General features: G+C 51.8%; 2 protein-coding genes across 2 annotated transcripts; one reads left to right on the top strand and one right to left on the bottom strand.

The window, feature by feature from the left end:
- Positions 1-9,651: 9,651 nt before the first annotated feature.
- On the top strand, positions 9,652-13,217 carry LGALS1 (galectin 1). The gene is made up of 4 exons (XM_023935496.2): positions 9,652-9,744; positions 11,298-11,377; positions 12,427-12,598; positions 13,005-13,217. Exons 1-4 carry the CDS (start codon positions 9,736-9,738, stop codon positions 13,146-13,148), a joined length of 405 nt encoding a protein of 134 aa, XP_023791264.1. The 5' UTR covers positions 9,652-9,735; the 3' UTR covers positions 13,149-13,217.
- LOC111935154 (urotensin-2 receptor-like) lies at positions 12,353-16,627 on the bottom strand. Its single transcript, XM_086887421.1, has one exon. It carries the CDS (start codon positions 16,625-16,627, stop codon positions 15,533-15,535), a length of 1,095 nt encoding a protein of 364 aa, XP_086743547.1. The 3' UTR covers positions 12,353-15,532.
- Between the last annotated feature and the right edge of the window lie 917 nt (positions 16,628-17,544).

Consider the following 17,544-nt stretch of genomic DNA (forward strand, 5'->3'; position numbering starts at 1 on the left):
CGGAGGGCAGTCATCCCGCTGCAGCACTGCAGGAGAGGGGGAAACAGGGCTCTGTTTCCCCTGTGGCACCCAAGAAAGAGACTGGCTGGGTCATTCTGAGAGGAGACCAGGCCCTAGGGAAGGTGGGGTGGGAGCCTGTGCCAAGTGGGTGGGTTGCCAGCTAGGGAAGACTGAGTGCCTTGGCTGATTTTGACAGGCTGATTGTATTTTTGACCACCCTCCTCAGACCCAAATCTTCATGGCTGGAGAAGCGGTTCTGTCTACTCGTAGGGCTGTCCCTCAGCAGCCCTGCCCCACCAGACCTGATGGGTCCTTCTCCCAGCTGCTGCTCTCCCTCCATGGCTCATCCCTGCTCATGGGCACCGGTCCTCATGGACTCGCTCAGCAGGTAAAACATCCCCTGCTCACAAAGCTGAGCTTGCACCCCCAGGGCAGATGAATAAAGCACCACGTGGGGCAAGGCCCTGTTCTGCTCTCTGCTGTTTCTCCTTCCCTTTCCCCCAAATAAAGAGAACACCACAAAGAGAGACAAATGCCTTTGTTTTCCAGGGGAGGACTGTCAGAATGGCATGTCTCCCTGCATCTTGTTAGGGGCTAGATAAGTCAGCAGGAGCCATGGGGAGCTCTGTCACACAGCACAAGTCCTTGCTGACAGTACTATTGTTAAGAAGGGGTGCATTTTGGGAGGGCCGGGGCTTTTGCCCCCTGCTTGTTTCTCTCCAAGAAAGTCACGGCTCATGCCTGTTTGCCCAGGGAGACTTCCCTCCCCAACAGCTCTTATCCTGAACAGACAGCAGCTTGGCATTCACCAAGGGGGTGAATGGGGCTGGCCTCTGTTTCTGGACCTCTCCATGTGCCCCTGGGCTGGCAGGCACTTCATGGGGTGGCAGAACTGAGCTCTAAAGAGCTTGCCTTCTTTTGGGGCTGCCCAGCACCAAGTTCACAGTGCTCCCACCCAACTTCTGCACCCAGCAGTGTCCCTTGGATTGCTCCTACCAGGAGCAATCTCCCTCTGTTCCCAGCAGAGCCAGTGAAGCAAGTCCAGGATGCTCACTCTGCCTGGTATGGGGGACGCCTTGCCCAGAGCTTGGCTTAGGGCTAGGTCTTGCAAAGGTCCTGTCCCACTCGGGGCAAGGTCACACAACAGCAGACCCTGCAGAGACAGAGCTTTCCCTATAAGGTTACCTCCTTATCATGGGCTTGACCTGGGGACTACTCTCATCTCCCATCTTCCCTTTGAATGGGAGGAGGTGGATTATACTACAAACTGAACCTGCCTGACTAAATATAGCCAGTGCAGAGACCAGGAGAACCTCCCTGTTTTTCCTCTGTTTGCTTTGATGGGAATGGAAATAATGAATCCCAGCTGTTGCCTGCTTCTGGAGCAAATGCCTGAGGGCCAGGAAGCCAGTAGCTCTCAGATGTCCATGGTTTTTGAAGATAATCCACCCTGTACAAGGAAACTTTTAGATGGTGCAGTGGCCCTTGGCTTCATGGTGTATCTGGTGAACCTGCTGCGGGCTGAACAGACAGCGTGGACATGCCTCATAGACCAGGTGCCTATGGGGAAGGGAGGGTATATCCAAAAATACCTGGCTGGCTGATGGACCTTCCCTTGCCTTCTATCCTGAGTGAGAAGAGCAGGCTTCGTGCTCATGTGAGCAGCACTTGCCACCAAAGCACTGGCGTGTGGATGCTGCAAGTGAACGTCCATCCCTCTCCTCCCAGCTTCCCGCTGTGATGAGGTGAATCAGAAGTTGATATTACATCTCATCAACCCCTTGCTCAATCTGTGATCCTACTCTCTACCAAAACATCTGTCAACCAGCAGCCCAAGGGCTAAATATGCTTCATAAAATCCTTAAAACTGTCCCACAGAAAAGCTCCCCACCTAAGCATGTGGCCAGGCAGCTGGTTGGCACGTCAAGATTTACGCCTCCAGCAAAAGTCAGGAGTTTGTCAGTGCTCAGCCTCCATGTCCATCACAAGAGCAAGACTACAGTCCTGTAGAACAAAGCCATGTTATTCATCTTGGCACTAAGTGAACCAACATGCTTCCTGCCCTTCTCACAAGTCACCCATTTTTACTGGGACATGAGCTGGTCCTTGGCTTTCTCCTGGAAAAATTACACCATCTTTGTTTGGGAAAGGCTGAGGAACCCAAGGAGATTCCGCCCAAGACCACAAGGCAGAAGAGAGGGAGAGCATGTCTGTGCTCCCAGTGTTGGGGGTGTGTGAGCTCGTGCTCCTGACAAATTTGCCTGCATTACCACCCCAGCAGCTGCTGCTGTGAACCTGCCCCAGCTCAGGATCTGTAGGAGGGAACCAAGGAGATCCCCAGTGTGGATCCTATCTCTTGCATGAGGTGTAGACAGTTGACACCTGTACTGGGCTGAGCAGCAAAGGTCAGCTCTTCCCAGGTGCTGCAGGCTGGCAAAGCCCAGCTTGGGTGTTGGTGGGCTGCCTCAGCACCTGCTCTGTGCCCAAGGTGCAAAGGAAGCTGGAGAAGCCAGAGGTGAGGGAGAGCAGGCCCTTGTGTGCAACATGATGATGGCTGGATGTTCTTGGGGGCAGGGGTAGAGATGGCTCTGCCAAGGGCTTCTTTGGAAGGATCCACTTGTAAAGACTCCCAAAAGAGCAACACAGCCTCACCACAGCAGTGATGTGTGTGTGAGCACCAGCCTCAAGGGTGTCTGGGCCCCCTTGCAAGGGAGTGGGAACCAGCAGCATGGCAGGGGATGACACATCCCAGTGCTTTCCACAGCCTCCAAACTGTGATAGCATCAGAAAGCACCCTGCACTTTCTCCCCCCAGATAGTGTAAGCCTCAGGGAAATGAGGGTGCCAAGCCCTGCTGAAATACCCTCCCATTTCAGCAGCTGATCCTGGCAGATAACAGACAGCTTAGCAGGTAATTGCTCCAGCTGGTTCTAGGGTGACAGGCAGCAGCTGCCTAACAGAGCTCAGTGCCACCTAAATGTTTGGGGCACGGAGTGAAGGATGGCACATGTTTCTGAAACCCCCAAGGGCATTTTGGGGGACTCAGGGTCCCCAGTCAAGCCATGGAGAACAGTCCCAGGCTGCACCAGCTCTGTCCCTCCCAGAAGGATGCATCCATGCTGGGAATGATGAGCTATGCCACCCACAGGAGCCCCAGGGAGAGCAGCTGCATGTCTGTCCAACCCAATTCTGTTTTCTCCAGCCCTTGCTGTCTGGTGGGGCCCCATTCCCCTTTGGAAAGGCCAAGTTGGTCTTTTGCCTGCCTTGGCTTCTGCTCAGCTGTGCTGATGCCTTGTGGTCGCATGTGCTTTGGAGGCTCTCCAAGCACGAGATGTGCCCCTAATGCTGGCTCGTGGACTGGCTGCAGATGAATGCATTTGCCAAAGTAGATGCAATGGCCCAATCAGGGTTTGTCTCAGGGAGTAAAACCTGATGTGCTCAGGCTCCCTGCCGGTCTCACCTCCTGAGCATGTCAGCTGCTGTTTCTGACATGTGTGGGGACTAACATCACAGCCCACACCCTAGGTACCACTTCCCATACACACAAAAAAATACCAAACGGGTGTTTTCAGGCTTCTTGGCATTCCTGGCAGCACAGCCTGTTCATGGCAACCCTTTTCTTCGGGACTATCATTCCACACAGGTTTTTACACACATTGCTTGATGAAAAATGGCATGCAGCTGAGTTTCGGTCTCAAGGGTGTTGGAGGAGGACGTGCCTGTGTTCCATGAACATGCTTCTCCTGAGCACTGTTTGTTGGAAGACCTGAAACCAGCATCTGGGTTGCTGCAACATGTTCAAACACAGCATCCACTTACAATTTGCATATTAAGTACAGCAAACAAACTTCTGCCCGGTGCACCTCCAAAGTCACTTTAACAAAAGACAAAATATGAGACAGCTAATATGCCTCAGCAGGTTCTTTCTAGGCTTGAAATAGGCTCAATAAATGGTAGGTTTCTAAGGCACCTCAAGGACACTAATTTGGGTATTGCAGCAGCGCAAAGCCGGTGGCCACAGTCAGGCAATAGCCGGCAGCTCTCCTGCTCTGGCACACCTGTGATGAAACATCTGACCCTCATGCATGGAGCTACATTTCCTTGCCCTTGACCTTCCAGCACTAATGAGCAGCACAGGAATAATCCTTGGCGTCACATTTTAGCACAATTATACCTTTCAATCCTGCAGTGGTGGTGTGGGGCTTACATTGCAGGCCCTCTGGAAGTCATTAGCCAACATCCAGACAAGCGGTGGCAACGTTTTCCTCTCTATAGTCATCATTTGCTGAGCTTGCGGCTCTGCTTTCAAAATTTGTCATTTCTTATAGGTTAGGTTTGAAGCCTTGCCTTCAGTGCCTGCACAACCTGAACAACACATGCTGCACCCCAACTCATTTTCACTTCTGTCTTTACTTTTCCTTCTATTTCTTTGACTCGATTTATTTGAAGAAAATTGGAAATTCATGCCAGCGGTCAGAAGTTGATTTCCCACTTCTTTTAAATAAGAAAAATATTATCGGCGTCAAAGTCAGAGTTGTGTGAGGTCCCTACCTGTACTTTGTCTACAGCAGAACTTAAGACTTGCTCCATTCACAATCCAACTCTCCCCAGTTTGCTGTTCCCCTCTGGCTCAGCAACAATTGCCAGGCTTTGCTCAACCTGTGTTTGTAGCTCTTGGAAATACTCTACATGCAGCAAGCCCCTGGTCCAGGCTATGTCATTGTGAGCAACCTCTCTGTGTCGAAACCGAGAATGTGCTTTCCTAAAGCGTCCCTCCTTGACATGCCTTTGCTGTGCTGCCCTGGGCCAAGTGCCCTTAAACTGAAGAGCAGATGGCCTGGAGCCTTCAGTCACTGCCTGGCTGGGATTAAGGATCTGCTAAGGCCTGTGCTCCAGCCTCACAGTCAGGATCCTTCACGTCCACCCTAACCAAAGGCTTTTTTGCTGTGCTTTCAGTATTTCCAGCATGGTCAGGTGAGGAGTCCTGCTGCCTGTCACCCCAGCAGACAGAGGAGTTAACCCTCATCAGTGGCCGTCTCCTCGCTGATCTCACATGCCAGAAGAGCACTTGAACAGCTTTGGCCAACCACCTCTGTGGGCTGACACAGGCTGATCCATGTTGCCCGTGGCTGTGACCCAGCACCGAGCTCCTCCCTGCCTTCCCGGCCAGGGTGCTGTGTCCATCCCACAGCCACAGGGACACCACCCCACTGGCAGAGCAGGAGCACTCCCTTCCCCACCAAGCGCTGCAAAGGCCACAGACTTTGCACCCCAAAGGCAAGATGGAGCCCAGTGTGAGCAGCAAGAGGTGCAGAGTAGGAGGTGGGGAGCATGGATTTGGGAACCTCTCAGGATGCACTTAGAGGTGTGTCTAACACATCCCAGCATCATTAGTGCAAGGAGTCATTCCCGCTTCCCCAAGCTGTAACATCAGGCTCGCCCGGATAAATCACTTGTCCAGGTACCCTTTGATAACATTTGCAGGATTATCTTCACCACTTGGGAACATATTTCCATACTGATTTAATGAAAGCAGAGATTCTAGAGTCAGCAGGAGTTGGAGCCTCACAGACGGCTCCTAATCCAGGAAATTGGATGTGGTTGGAAGTGTTTCAGCAGTCAAAGCTTGGGAGATCCTGCTGCGGCTCATTCCTGATCTGAAGCTCTGTGTCCACAAGATAATAAATCTGAGTTTAGCACACCTAATTCTTAGTTTAAAATACCACAGGCCACATAACACGAAGCGACTGAACAGGTACAAAGGCTCTCTCCCAGTGGAAAGATGTTGCAAATCACTGCAAGAATAACTGCAGTCAGAACAGGCTTTTGCCAGCTGAAGAGTGCTGTGTACAAGTGGGCTTTGGACACATAGTCCACAGGCTTTTCAGCCAGGCCCTTTCCCATTCCTCCCAGATCATCACTCAGATCCCAGATCACCTATCTATTGCTACATCCCTCAGAAGATCTGGGGCAGATCTTCCCTCTTTTGCTTCAGACGCTGGCCTGACTGGGCTTCTCCTTTGGCAGCTGCCAAACCACCTTGTTTAGAGCCACCCCTCAGCTCAGCCCCGTGTTCCAACTCAACCCCACAGCTTGCACTAGCTGGACTTCAGCCCTCAGACTGCAGGACTAGTCTGGATATGCTGAGGCATACTAGTGCCTATCAGCTAGACCAGAAGGCACGCGCTAAATCAAAGCTACTCGCAATGATGAAACTCTCTTTTAGCAATCATGCTTCCCTCTTCAGCCTAAGGTGTATTACAGTTTGGAGGTTGGGAGGCGTGAGGATGTCCATGAGGGAGGCTGTGATCTCGAGAAAACCTGACATCTCAGCATAGAGAGATCAGCCTGGGCTCTTTGAGTGTCAAGGAGAGAGTAGGAAGAAGGCTGAGGCCTGAGAAGAGCTACAGTGGGCACCACGAGCAGCCCTAGGGACCGACAGGGATGTCTGGCCCCTTGTTTGGGAATGCTGGGTCACAGCCAGCACTGTGGAATGGGTTCAGTCCCCAAAGGCACTAAAAATTCAAGGACTGTCTGGGATTGCTCACAAGGGCAATTTGCACTTTCCAAGCACAAGTGAGCAGATTGTGCAAGGAAAGGCTAGTGAGAGGTCAGCAAGTTGTGAGGAGGCAGGTGACTGAAGCACAGGCCACACTGGAGGTGCCCACGGTCAGGACCTGAGTGGGGTGTGTACACCTAGCGTAGTACATGTTTGGTGGGGTCTTTGCTGTGATGCCTAGGCTCCAGCATCTGTGTTATCATCATTTGGTCTGTCCCTGTCATGGCAGCTGGCTCTTCTATACCCCCTTTTCCTGGCCCCATCCTGTCCAGGACACAATCCCAATCTGCAGAAAGCAGGTGCAGATGCAAACACCACTTGCCTCACCTTCTTAACCAGAGGTGAGGCACTGCTGAAGTCATATCCCACAGTCATTTCTCCTCTCACCACATTCATGGCTCCCTCTAGCCAAGAGTTTGGCATGGACAAGAGCACTGTTTGAAGCAATAGTATCATATCCACTCGCTCCCTTTGGACTGAGCAAAGAAGACCTTTGCTCCCCAGGTTACAATGCAGATCTGTGACTCTCCCTCTAATACAAAGCTAGTATTTTAAATGTTTTACAGGAGAGCTCTCCTGGTGAGGAGAGGCAGGAATGGTGGAGAAGAACCCTGTCCCAGCTTAGAGTTCCCACACAAGCCCATGACACCAAAGTCTGTTGTGATCTGTCCTCATCTTCCTCATCTGCATCCTCTGCAGATCAAATGGGCTGCTAAACTTCTGGCACATCCCCTGGCTGGCCCACTGCACACTGATAAGGAAGGAGGTGACAGGCAGTGAAGATTGCCAGCTCTAGCCAGCCTGGCTCTGCCCTTCTCAACCCACAGTGGCTCTTCCTACACCACATTGCTCCTGAAAATCACAGGCAAGCACCTCTGTGTCTCCAGTGTGGTGGAGTAGGTGTCAGTACACCTGGGGACACCATCCCTGTCTGGTGTGACGGCAGGGTGAGCAGGGCCCTTTCCTCCCCTCAGTTCAGCCATCCCTTGTGAGGAGGCTGATGCTGGAGCTTGTCATCTCATTGCCATGTCTCCAACCCAGAGGTAGGAAGGCAGATGTGACATTGTCCTGATGGAGGTGGCCCGTGGCCTGAAGGCAATGGGATGCCCCATGGCCCCCTCGCCTGTGGTATTAGCCTGTTGTGCTAAAGCCATTTAATTCAAGGTTTCATGAAAGCCAGTGAAGATGCCTGGACTTCTATCAGACAAATACAGGCTGCCTCAGGTAGACTCAAGCCTGAAATCTGAATTTCCTTGATGTGAATAGCCCTTTCAGCACCTTCTCTGGAAAGGTAGCCCCTCCTTCATTATCATCTCTTAGCCATTAGGTGGTCTCTAATCTCCCCAGCAGCATATGGAGGAAGGTCCCTGGACAGACATAACTCAAGGATCTGGTGGCTGCTAAGGCTTGGGCACAGTGCCCAGCTGCCAGAAATGCTGCAGAAAACACAGAACCTACCCCATAGCTTTTAAACAGCCCCCTCCACAGCCATCTCCAAGAGAGAAAATATTTACACATTTCCCTTCCCCATCCCAAAGTCCTTACCAGTCCAGCCCCCTAGACCATTGCTGCAGCAGCAGCTCAAGTACTTGGAGAGATGCCTGGGGTTTAGTCTCACAAAACCTTGGATTTGAAAGGAATTGACTTAATAACACACATATCCCAAATAGAGGGAAGCTGACTCTCTATTTACTTTTTCTCCTCGTATGGAGCACTTCTCGTCCTGCACCACATGATTCCTTGATCAGGCTCAAGAGCTGAACCCTGAGGCAAGTGACCAGAAGGGGAAAGGGGGAGCAGGCATGTCAGAGCAGAGAAGACCACTTTGACTTTTACTCTAGCCCTCTTTTGTCATGGAATCATCAGCAACCTGGCCGAAGTCTGAAGCCTGTTTCTGCCCTCCCCAGCAGGCAGACAAGAGGCTACCTCTGCTGGCATTGAGGGCATCAACTGGAAATACCCAGTAGTGCCATCCTCAGGGATCATACTGGAGGGAGGTAACAGGGCTGGAGACTCTCATGTCCTCAGCAGAGGGGGAACTGATGGGCCTCACAGTCATGGAAGAAAAAATTGTTTCAGAGAGTTTCAGTTCTGGGCCTCTTAAGGAAATCACAGAGCGTCTTGTGATTTAGAGACAAATATGCAAGACAAGGAGAGGTCTAAACCACAGGCCTGGCACTCTGCCTGCATTTTTCCCTCCTCTTTCAGTATAATTACAGTTGAGCCATGTAGTAATTGGGAAACTTTTTCCAAAGGAATCCTTTCACCCAGTGAATCATACTTGCCACAAAGAGAACATGGAGGCAGATAAAAGACACATAGATCCTATGGCTTATTGTGATAGAAGCATTTTGCCTCTATTCCCTTCTTCCTCAGGCCCCCATCTGGGTTCAGGGTAGAAGCAAGAGCCAGGCATGGCGCTTTCCCACATAATTTCTTCCCAGCTTTCCATTTCCAAGGCAGCTTCCTCCTGGCTTACTCTGTCCTGCAGCCAAGATGAACTGTACAGTTTTGAGGCTGCCTGTGAGTTGTAGAAAAAGGACTGATTTCCCTCCTTTGGCTCCCGTACCTACAAAAGTGCGTGGTAAAGGCTGGGTCAGCAGCTGGGCAGTCTCTGGGGACAGAAAGGACTCATAGTGCAGTTGGGTGACCCTGGATGCAGCTTCAGTCCTCTGTTACTGGGGTTTCACCTGGACCACAAAGAGTTTCTGAGGCACTGTGTGTGCTCAGTAACATTTTTTCTACTCCTGAATTAACTAGAGCTGAAGAGCTCACCGCAGACCCTTCCTGCCAAGTCTCGATCCGTATGACCATTTTCCATGTGGGATAAAAGCCTTGGATAATAAAACATTCATTGTAAAACTATTTTCCATTGGATTCATGGCCACACAGTGCTGGATCTCCTCCTGGAGTGGCCCGCAGCCTGCTCAGAAGGCTTGTGTTCAGCATCCTAGAGAGGAGGCTGGGTGAGTGTGGGAGGAGGCAGCTCTGTCTAATAGACCCTCCCTCCTCCCAAAACCAACCCCTGCCACCCTTCCCCATTGGTGCATGGGGTGGAGAAGGGTTGGGACAACTCAGCTCTCCATCTATTTAAAGGCAAGGGAGGGGCTCTGGGAGCTACTTGCGTGGGCCCCTTGCACCTCAGTGGAGAGGAGCATTACCCTGCAGAGCAGCACCATGTCTTGCGTGAGTAGAGAAAGGGATGGGGCAGCTTTGCTGGAGGTGGGACTGTGCTGGATGGGTGTGAGGGTGCTTGTGCTGGCTTACACATCAGCCCCAGCCTCGGAAGGTCTGCTAGAGCTCGGTGCCTGCTGCTGGTGAGGGACGATCCTCCCTGCATCCACTACGGAGCGCTGGCTGCTATTTTATGTTCTGGCAGTAGTGGTTCTTTTTCCCTGTAGGATCCCTTTGGGGCAGTACCTGTGGGGATCCTCGCTGGGATGAGCCCTAAGCTGGGATAACCTGTTTTACTGCAGCTCTACTCTGGAGAAGCTGCTGCAGTAACATTTATTGCTGTCTGAGCATCTTCTCTGGGCAGCCTTGCCGCTTGCTTTCTGGCTGAAGTCTTCATGAGTCATTGAATTGTTATTCTTCTCTTTCTTGGAAGGAATGTGCCTTACAGAAGTGTTCTGTGAATGCCAAGGACTACGTTCAAATACCTTAAGCGTTTAGAGAGGTTATCTTAAGAGCCCGTGTCAAGAGTACGGGGCCAGACTCTTCACAGAGTTGCCCAGCAACAGGGGAAGGGGCAAGAGGCACAAACTGAAACACAGGGAGTTATAGTTGATTATGAGGAAAAACTTCCTCACTGTGAGGGTGACAGAGCACTGGAAAAGGCTGCCCAGAGAGGTTTTGGAGTCTGCTGCTCAAGGGGTATTCAAAAGCCACCTGGACATGACACTCTGCGTCCTGCTCTGCTTTAGCAGGGACATTGGACTTGGTCTCCAAGATCCCTTCCAGCCTGAGCTATTCTGTGACTGCTAGGGAGATGCTTGTGTTAGAAGAGTGATTGCTCTTCTTTGATTAATTTGCCTTTCATTAGGCTGAGGGTGATTAAGCAGGGGTTGTCCCAAGAGCAAGCTTATTTTTTAAGGTGGGATAGGAAAAGATTTTCAGTGTTCTTGAGGTCTTGGCTCTGCTGTGATAAAAAAATGAGTACATATGGGTTTGCCAGGATATTTTGGTCCTCCTAGAGAGAAGGTGGGGGGCAGGTGTCTCTGGGGAGCAGAAAAACATTCTTGCAAATACTGTGCCTACATCAAAAAAAACCCTCAAGCTGTTGGGAGATGGGAAGCAAGGTGTCTGAGTCCTTGGATGTGGGCAAGGTTTGAAGTTCAAACACGAGGTAGGGGAAGGGAGTGAAGTCTCCATCCCTGCCATCCATCCCAGACAGGTTTGTGTGGGATGGCATGAGACCCACAAGGCACATGGGTGTGTTTGGGATGGGTGGGTGTGATTGGAGTGTGCAGGTACTTACACTTCACCGCTCTGAAATACAGATATGTTGATGAGAGCAGCAGGAGAAAGATTAGGAAATTGAGCTCCAATCAAATGTACCATGTGACTGAGGAAACTTCTCTGGGATGTCCTTGCTGCAATGCCCTAGGGCAAGGGAGCTTCCCTGTTTCTCCATGGGTCCAAAGCAAAGCATGTCTTAAAAGGCAGCAGGGAAAGCTGCCAAGTCAGAACAAGTGAGCCAGCAGGTACTGAGCTAATGTCTCTGCTTCCACATTCCCCAGGGACCAGTGTGCACCAACTTGGGTCTCAAGCCTGGCCAGCGCCTCACTGTCAAGGGGAAAATTGCGCCAAATGCCAAGAGGTGAGTTGTGCTGAGCTGCCCAGGCATGGCCAAGGCACCACACTGAGGGGTCTGCAAAAACTGGTGGCAAAAGGACTCTGTCCCTCGGGTAGAAGAGGAGAAGGGGTTAACGTCAGTAGTGCTTCCAGTGAGTCATCACCTAATGCACATTGCAGACACAGTACTGCCATGGGGCTAAGCCAAAGCAGATGTGAAGTTCCAGCTGTACACGCTGGCAGTGACCACATCCTCTCTAGTGCAGGGTAAAGGAAATGGAAGCTGTGGCTGTACTGAGATTTGGGTTGAGATCGTCTTCTCCACCACATCCTCTCCCCTGCACGAAGATCACCAGGAGTAGGGACACTTACGGTGCTCCAGTGGATTTGCCTCTGACATGATGGTGGGGAAAGAAGGAAGAAAGGTGGTGAGCAGGCAGGTGGGCTTAAGTGGAAATGCACCCCTAAATGTGCAGGGACTGGGGTGGCTGGGTTTCCCAGCGGAGCCTCTGCAGCAGCCCCCAGCCCTTGAGCAGGTCTGTGGCTGGGGGGCCCCTTTGCAGGTAAGGTGGAGCCAGTAGCTGCTGTAACTAGCAGAACTAGCGGTGTTCCAGGAAACATGTCCCAGCACTTCCCAGTGCCTTTGAAGTTTGATACTGTCTGATTGAAGCCTCCCAGGCTTTCTCTTGCCAAGCAATATGCCTCTTCTCATCTGGGTAAGAGGCCTGAAGGCAAGGTGGACATTAGTCTAGGAAACTTCCTCCAACTGCTGTTGCAGATACTTTGGGATAGCTAATGACATGGTGAATATTGCAGCTGCCTGCAGGATGGGGAGAAGGCAGTGGCTGTCAGGCAGGATGCAGCATTAGCTAACTGTTCAGGACTAAAAGGAAATCTATGGAAAGCAACTGACTCCTTGGGAATTGGTTTGGGTGTATAATAACTCTGTTCAGGGCACTGTGTATGGAACCATTCTCTTGTTAAAAGCTTGTAGTACTGATTTTATTTTTTTTTAGCTGTATTGATGTATTTTTCTTTAGCTGTATTGATGTATTTTTTTTTTCTCCTCTGCAGCTTTGTGATGAATCTGGGCAAGGATGCTACCCTCCTTGGACTTCATTTCAATCCCCGTTTTGATGCTCATGGCGATGTGAACACCATCGTGTGCAACTCAAAGAAGGTGGAAGAGTGGGGTGCAGAGCACAGGGAGACTGTCTTTCCTTTCCAGAAGGGGGGCACAGCAGAGGTGAGGCATGCATATGTATATTTATATATATGTATACACACTCTCTGTACGTGCTCTGGTGAAGGGAGGGTGTTTGGGGCAGGACACCCAGCTGCAAGGACTGTCTCAGGGCTGACAGTACACAAGGTGGCTGGCTTCTCCTGCTTGGCCAGTGCCACCACTCAGAGCTCTGAGCACTGATAGAGGGTGGGGATCAAACGTGTAAGCTCCATCTGGCTCAAAGGTGTTACTATTGAGCAGAGCAGGGAATGGGAATCTCTTGGAAGACCAGAATAACACCCCTGCTGTTGGTGAACAGGTTATTCTACTGAGCTTGTTCACCCTGTGAAGCAGAGGGTGGCACAGCAGTGCTCCAGAGGGGAGAGGCTTGAGGAAACTTTCTCTAACTTTTCCATTTGCCTTGCAGATCACTTTTGGTGTCAACCAAAATGATGTGACAGTCCACCTGCCAGGCCACCAGTTCACGTTCCCTAACCGGCTTAACCTCTCTGTCTTTGACTACTTTGATACACAAGGGGACTTCACACTCCAGTCCCTCAGCTGGGAATAACTTCCTCTGACACCTCCATCTCAAAGATACAGAAAAAAAAAACAATCAATAAATAAGAGTTTTGGTGTACTAAGTCTGAAAATCTAATATTTTTAATATTGCAAGTCCTCATGGTTTGGGACACCTTGCTGGGAGTGGGTAGAGAGGGGTAGCCAGTTTTGCTTGAGTACCATAAGTGGATGCAATTGTCCCAGCCTTGGTCCTTGAAAGTCATGGATGGAGAAGAGGATTAAGGCTAAAAGCCTGGGAAGACAGAAGGTTAAAAGTCCAAGGAGAGTTGCAGGAGGAGGTATTGGGGCTAATTGTCACTGGGGGGAGAGTAAAAGCATCCCTTAAGTGAGGTCACCTGCTGTTGAGGTCTAGACTGACACCTTACACTGCCTGAATAAATTAAGTGTACCTAAACTAAGCACTCCTGGCTGACATCAGACAGCACTGAGTGGCTGTGCTAGGTGAGCCTAGTGGGGCATGGAGTGAGGGGAAAGTCCTCAACTGTGCTAGTTTTGACTGAAGCCTTCTGTAGAGGCTGGTCCTACTCCTATGTCTGCTTGGGACCTCTTACTACTACTTGACAGTAGAAAAGCTGCCTTGCTGGGTGTGGCAGAGCATGTAGAGGGTTCCTCATTCAAATCCTATCTTCCAGTACCTGCAGGAGCACAAAGAGTTGTGCTGTGGCACGTGAGGGCAGTAACGTGGAGGTGTCTGGTTTTATTCTGCCCCTTGCGCTTTGCCTGTTCCATCCAGAGCTGAGGGAGGCAGCGATGCCCAGCTGGAGCGTGGGAGGCCAAGGAGGTGTGCACTATGCTTTTGTTCCTATTTTACTTGGCCCAAATGAACCTGAGCGCTTCTCAGTCTAAACTGCGGCTAGACTCCGAGGAGTCTGAGGCAGTCAGGCATGTTTGATGTTGCTGCATAGCTGCCTCGGGGACTCTCTCAGTCTAATGCTGCCCTGGCACTGCTGTTGAGCATGCTGTGCCTGGTGGGCACAGGAAAGGTGGGATCTGCCCTATCTACAGTGCACAGCAATCACCAGGTCAGTCTGGGATGAAAGACTTGGCCACAAGCAACACAAAGCACTAACAATTTCATGTACTACAGGATTCCCTGCAGGCCTGGCTGGGCTAATTCCTCACATTAAGCAGTTGCAGAGCAGCTGGAGAACAGGGACTTTCCCCTACAGCAGCCGTACCTGCCGTTCTTATTTCATAATTCATGGGGCTCTGACAAGTCCTGTGTCCTAGGTACTCATGCAGAGGGAGGCTGGGCTGCTAGGAATCTGGGGTCTGAGGAGGAAGAGATGAAAGTTTAGCTGAAAGGTAGGAGCACTTGGGGTGTATGAGCAACTTGAGGCTCTGCAGCTGGATCTCTCTTGAAGTCCTGTGTTGCCCAAAGCCCGTCAGCTTTGGATGATCACATCACACTCTTTTTAGGGCTATATCTATAACTGTAAACATGACATCTAGCATCCTGTGCATAGGCATGACAGGGGGACAGCATAGCTTGGGGGCTCTTCCCATGGGCTGATAAGGATGAAGCTATCCTTTCTGGAGAAGAGAGGTTCAGCAGTATGGAAATGAGCCATGCTAGGCTAGATGGTCTCAAGGCAAGAAACCTGGCTCAGTTTACACAAGAAGTACTGACGCAGTCTGCCAGACTGGGGTACACTTGGTGGCCCGGAAAATTGGGTAGTTCCCTCAACCACAGCAGGGTCATGGTGCTGGTGAGGGTACCATGAACTGTCATGATGGACACAGAGGAGAGCTGTCTCTCCTTGCATCTTCCTCTGCTGGGCTGATCTTTAAACCTGAGCAAGTGTACTTGGACTCTCTGGGCTGTACTACAGGGGAATCTCGCAATGCCTCTTAATTGCACTTGGCAATCTTTCTTTAGATTCTTCAAAGACGTTTTTTGTGATGGTTTCTGGAAGAAAGCTTAGTGGTAGCTTTACTACAGGAGTATGAACCTTAGTGAGGTCTCCTGCTAGTGTGGCTGTTTCTTGAAGTGACTCATTGTTCTTGTGAAATCTATGACTCACTGTTGTCCTGACTTTGTTATGGCTTGGCCCGTTGCTAGCAAGGAGATGAGGGGTGGCAAAGGTTCCCCAGATATATAATTTAGACATATCGAAGCTGACTGCTCCCTTCCACCCACTCCCCAGCCTTGTGCAAGGTGGAGGCTGATGTGTGAGGGATGAAGGATCTGAGGATGGAGTCGGGATCCCTGAGACAAGCAATCTCCCCACCCAGCTGAGCAGGATGAGCAGCCACGCAAAGGTGAAAGCACTGCAACAGCATTGATGGAGGACACTGCATGCTGGCATGGAAAGTGACATACTTTTATTTCTCAACATGACCCCAGCCAAAGGTCAGATGCTCCCAGCCTGCTCACCCCTCGCTTTCCCTCACAGACCCTGACAGCTCCATGAAAGCCAGGGGGATGCTGTGGCTTCCCGCAGCCTGCTGAGAGGGTGCTGCAGGCCGTGCCGCGCCCGTCCCGGTGCGGCCACGGCGCCGGCGGTAGCTGCTGGCAAGCAGGGTGTAGAGGAAGGGGTTGACGCAGCTGTTGCCATAGGCCAGGCAGGTGACAGCAAAGTTAAGGTAGGCCTGGGCAGTGGGGCTGATGCCCAGCCCCTCTCCCTGGTACAGCCCGGCCAGCTGCCAGGCCCAGAAGGGGAGGAAGCAGGCCCAGTAGGCCACCACGATGGCAGAGATCTTGGAGAGGAGCTGCCGGGCAGGGGCCCGGCCGGCCACCGGCACCTCCAGGCGCCAGGCCGAGGACTGGTACGCCCGGGCCAGGCGGGTGTAGACGATGCCCAGCACGGCACCGGGCACCAGGACGCTGGTGATGAACAGCATGGTCAGGTAGAGCCGGAAAGCTGATGGCGTCCAGGTGGGGACGCAGATGCGCTTGTGGGGGCCGTTCCCCTCCCGCAGCCGGGTCATCACCATCATGGGGGCCGTGAGCAGGAGCGAGAGGAGCCAGAGGATGGCGCTGGCCAGTTTGCGGTAGGCGTTGCTGGCCCGCCTGGCCCGCAGAGGCCTGGCCACCGCCCAGTATCTCTCCAGGCTCATGGCGGTCAGGAGGAAGATGCTGGCATGCATGGTGAGGAGGTCCAGGCTGAGCAAAAGCCTGCAACCCACATCCCCAAAGAACCAGTCGTGGGCAAAGTAGGTGCAAACCACAAAGGGGATGGTGGAGAGGTACAGGAGGTCAGCCAGGGCAAGGTTGATCATGTAGACTCCCAAGGAACCTGCTGAGCAGCCTGCCACCCTGCCAGAGGCCACTGCCACTGTGTAGATGTTCCCCACCATCCCAGTGAGGCACATGGCCAGCAGCACTGCACCCAGCGGCCCTGTGACCAGGCTGTCCCCTCCCAGGACATTGCTGTCATCATCCCCACCACTGCTTTCCTCCAAGAAACTGCCACCCTTGGGCTCCCCTCTAGGACTTGGGCTGATGAGAGAAGGGTTGTAAGACATCTTTAGGTAAGCTGAGCAAAAGCAAATCAAGCTATGAAAGACCTGCTCCTTCCTCCTGCCTTCTGCCCTTGCTGTACAGAACACGTCTGTCCTTAACAGCAAAACAGCCAAGGGAAGAATGGGGAGAGTTCATCAGACATAGTCAGGATGCTCCAGAGAAGTCTTTTCCTCACCTGCAGCTGCCCAGTCCATTTTGCTGATGTTGTCCATCACAAACTCTGTCCAGTTGTTCTCCTTAACCATGAAAGAGCCAAGAAAGGAACATTGCCTTTTCCTTCAAGACCAGTACGTGCAAGATAACCTCTGCCAGCCAGGAGGAAATGTCTCTTCTTCACTAGCTCATCCTTTGCTGCTTCTCCAGAGCTTGCTGGGCCCACAGAAACAGTGGATGAACAAGCAGATTTCTGCTCCCAAGTCTGTGTCAGCTCAGCTCAGCTCAGACAGACTTTGGAGAGCCCCCAGGAGAGCCCCGCTGAACCAACCCCCTGAGAGCTACCTTGACCACTGCATGGAAGAATGTGCCTGACTCACAGCTTCACACACCGGTGTGAAAACAGGTCCCAATTTATACTGGGCTTTCAGCCACTAGCTGAGGAGCCCTTCCTCTTTCTGGCAGACATACTTTCTTCCCCATATCTTCCTGCACCTTTATCCTGCTCCGTCTTCCTTCTTGTTCTTGTTTCCCTTTCTTTTTCCCATTTCACCTTCATGGTTGTCCTCATTTGCGACAGGAGACAACTGAAAGACAAGACTCCATAATATGGCGAGGAGGGTGGAAAGCATCATGCTGTGGCTTTAGAAAGGAAACAAGGGCCAGCCCTGGAAGTGCAATAGTCAGGGAGCAGCCACACAGCTCTCCCTAGCCAAGCCAGACTGAAAGAACCTGTCCCCCGCTCCCTCCCAAGGACGTCAGGGCC

The sequence above is a fragment of the Cyanistes caeruleus genome, chromosome 4 (genome assembly GCF_971803275.1).
Source record: "Cyanistes caeruleus chromosome 4, bCyaCae1.hap1.1, whole genome shotgun sequence".
Lineage (NCBI taxonomy): Eukaryota > Metazoa > Chordata > Aves > Passeriformes > Paridae > Cyanistes > Cyanistes caeruleus.

What these genes read in the sequence shown, in the direction of transcription:
- LGALS1 (XM_023935496.2), top strand. An exon ending in ATTGCGCCAAATGCCAAGAG is followed by an intron (nt 11,378 to 12,426) that starts GTGAGTTGTGCT and finishes TCTCCTCTGCAG; the next exon opens with CTTTGTGATGAATCTGGGCA. An exon ending in AGAAGGGGGGCACAGCAGAG is followed by an intron (nt 12,599 to 13,004) that starts GTGAGGCATGCA and finishes TTTGCCTTGCAG; the next exon opens with ATCACTTTTGGTGTCAACCA.
- LOC111935154 (XM_086887421.1), bottom strand. Translation starts at nt 16,627, where the DNA reads ATGTCTTACAACCCTTCTCTCATCAGCCCAAGTCCTAGAGGGGAGCCC.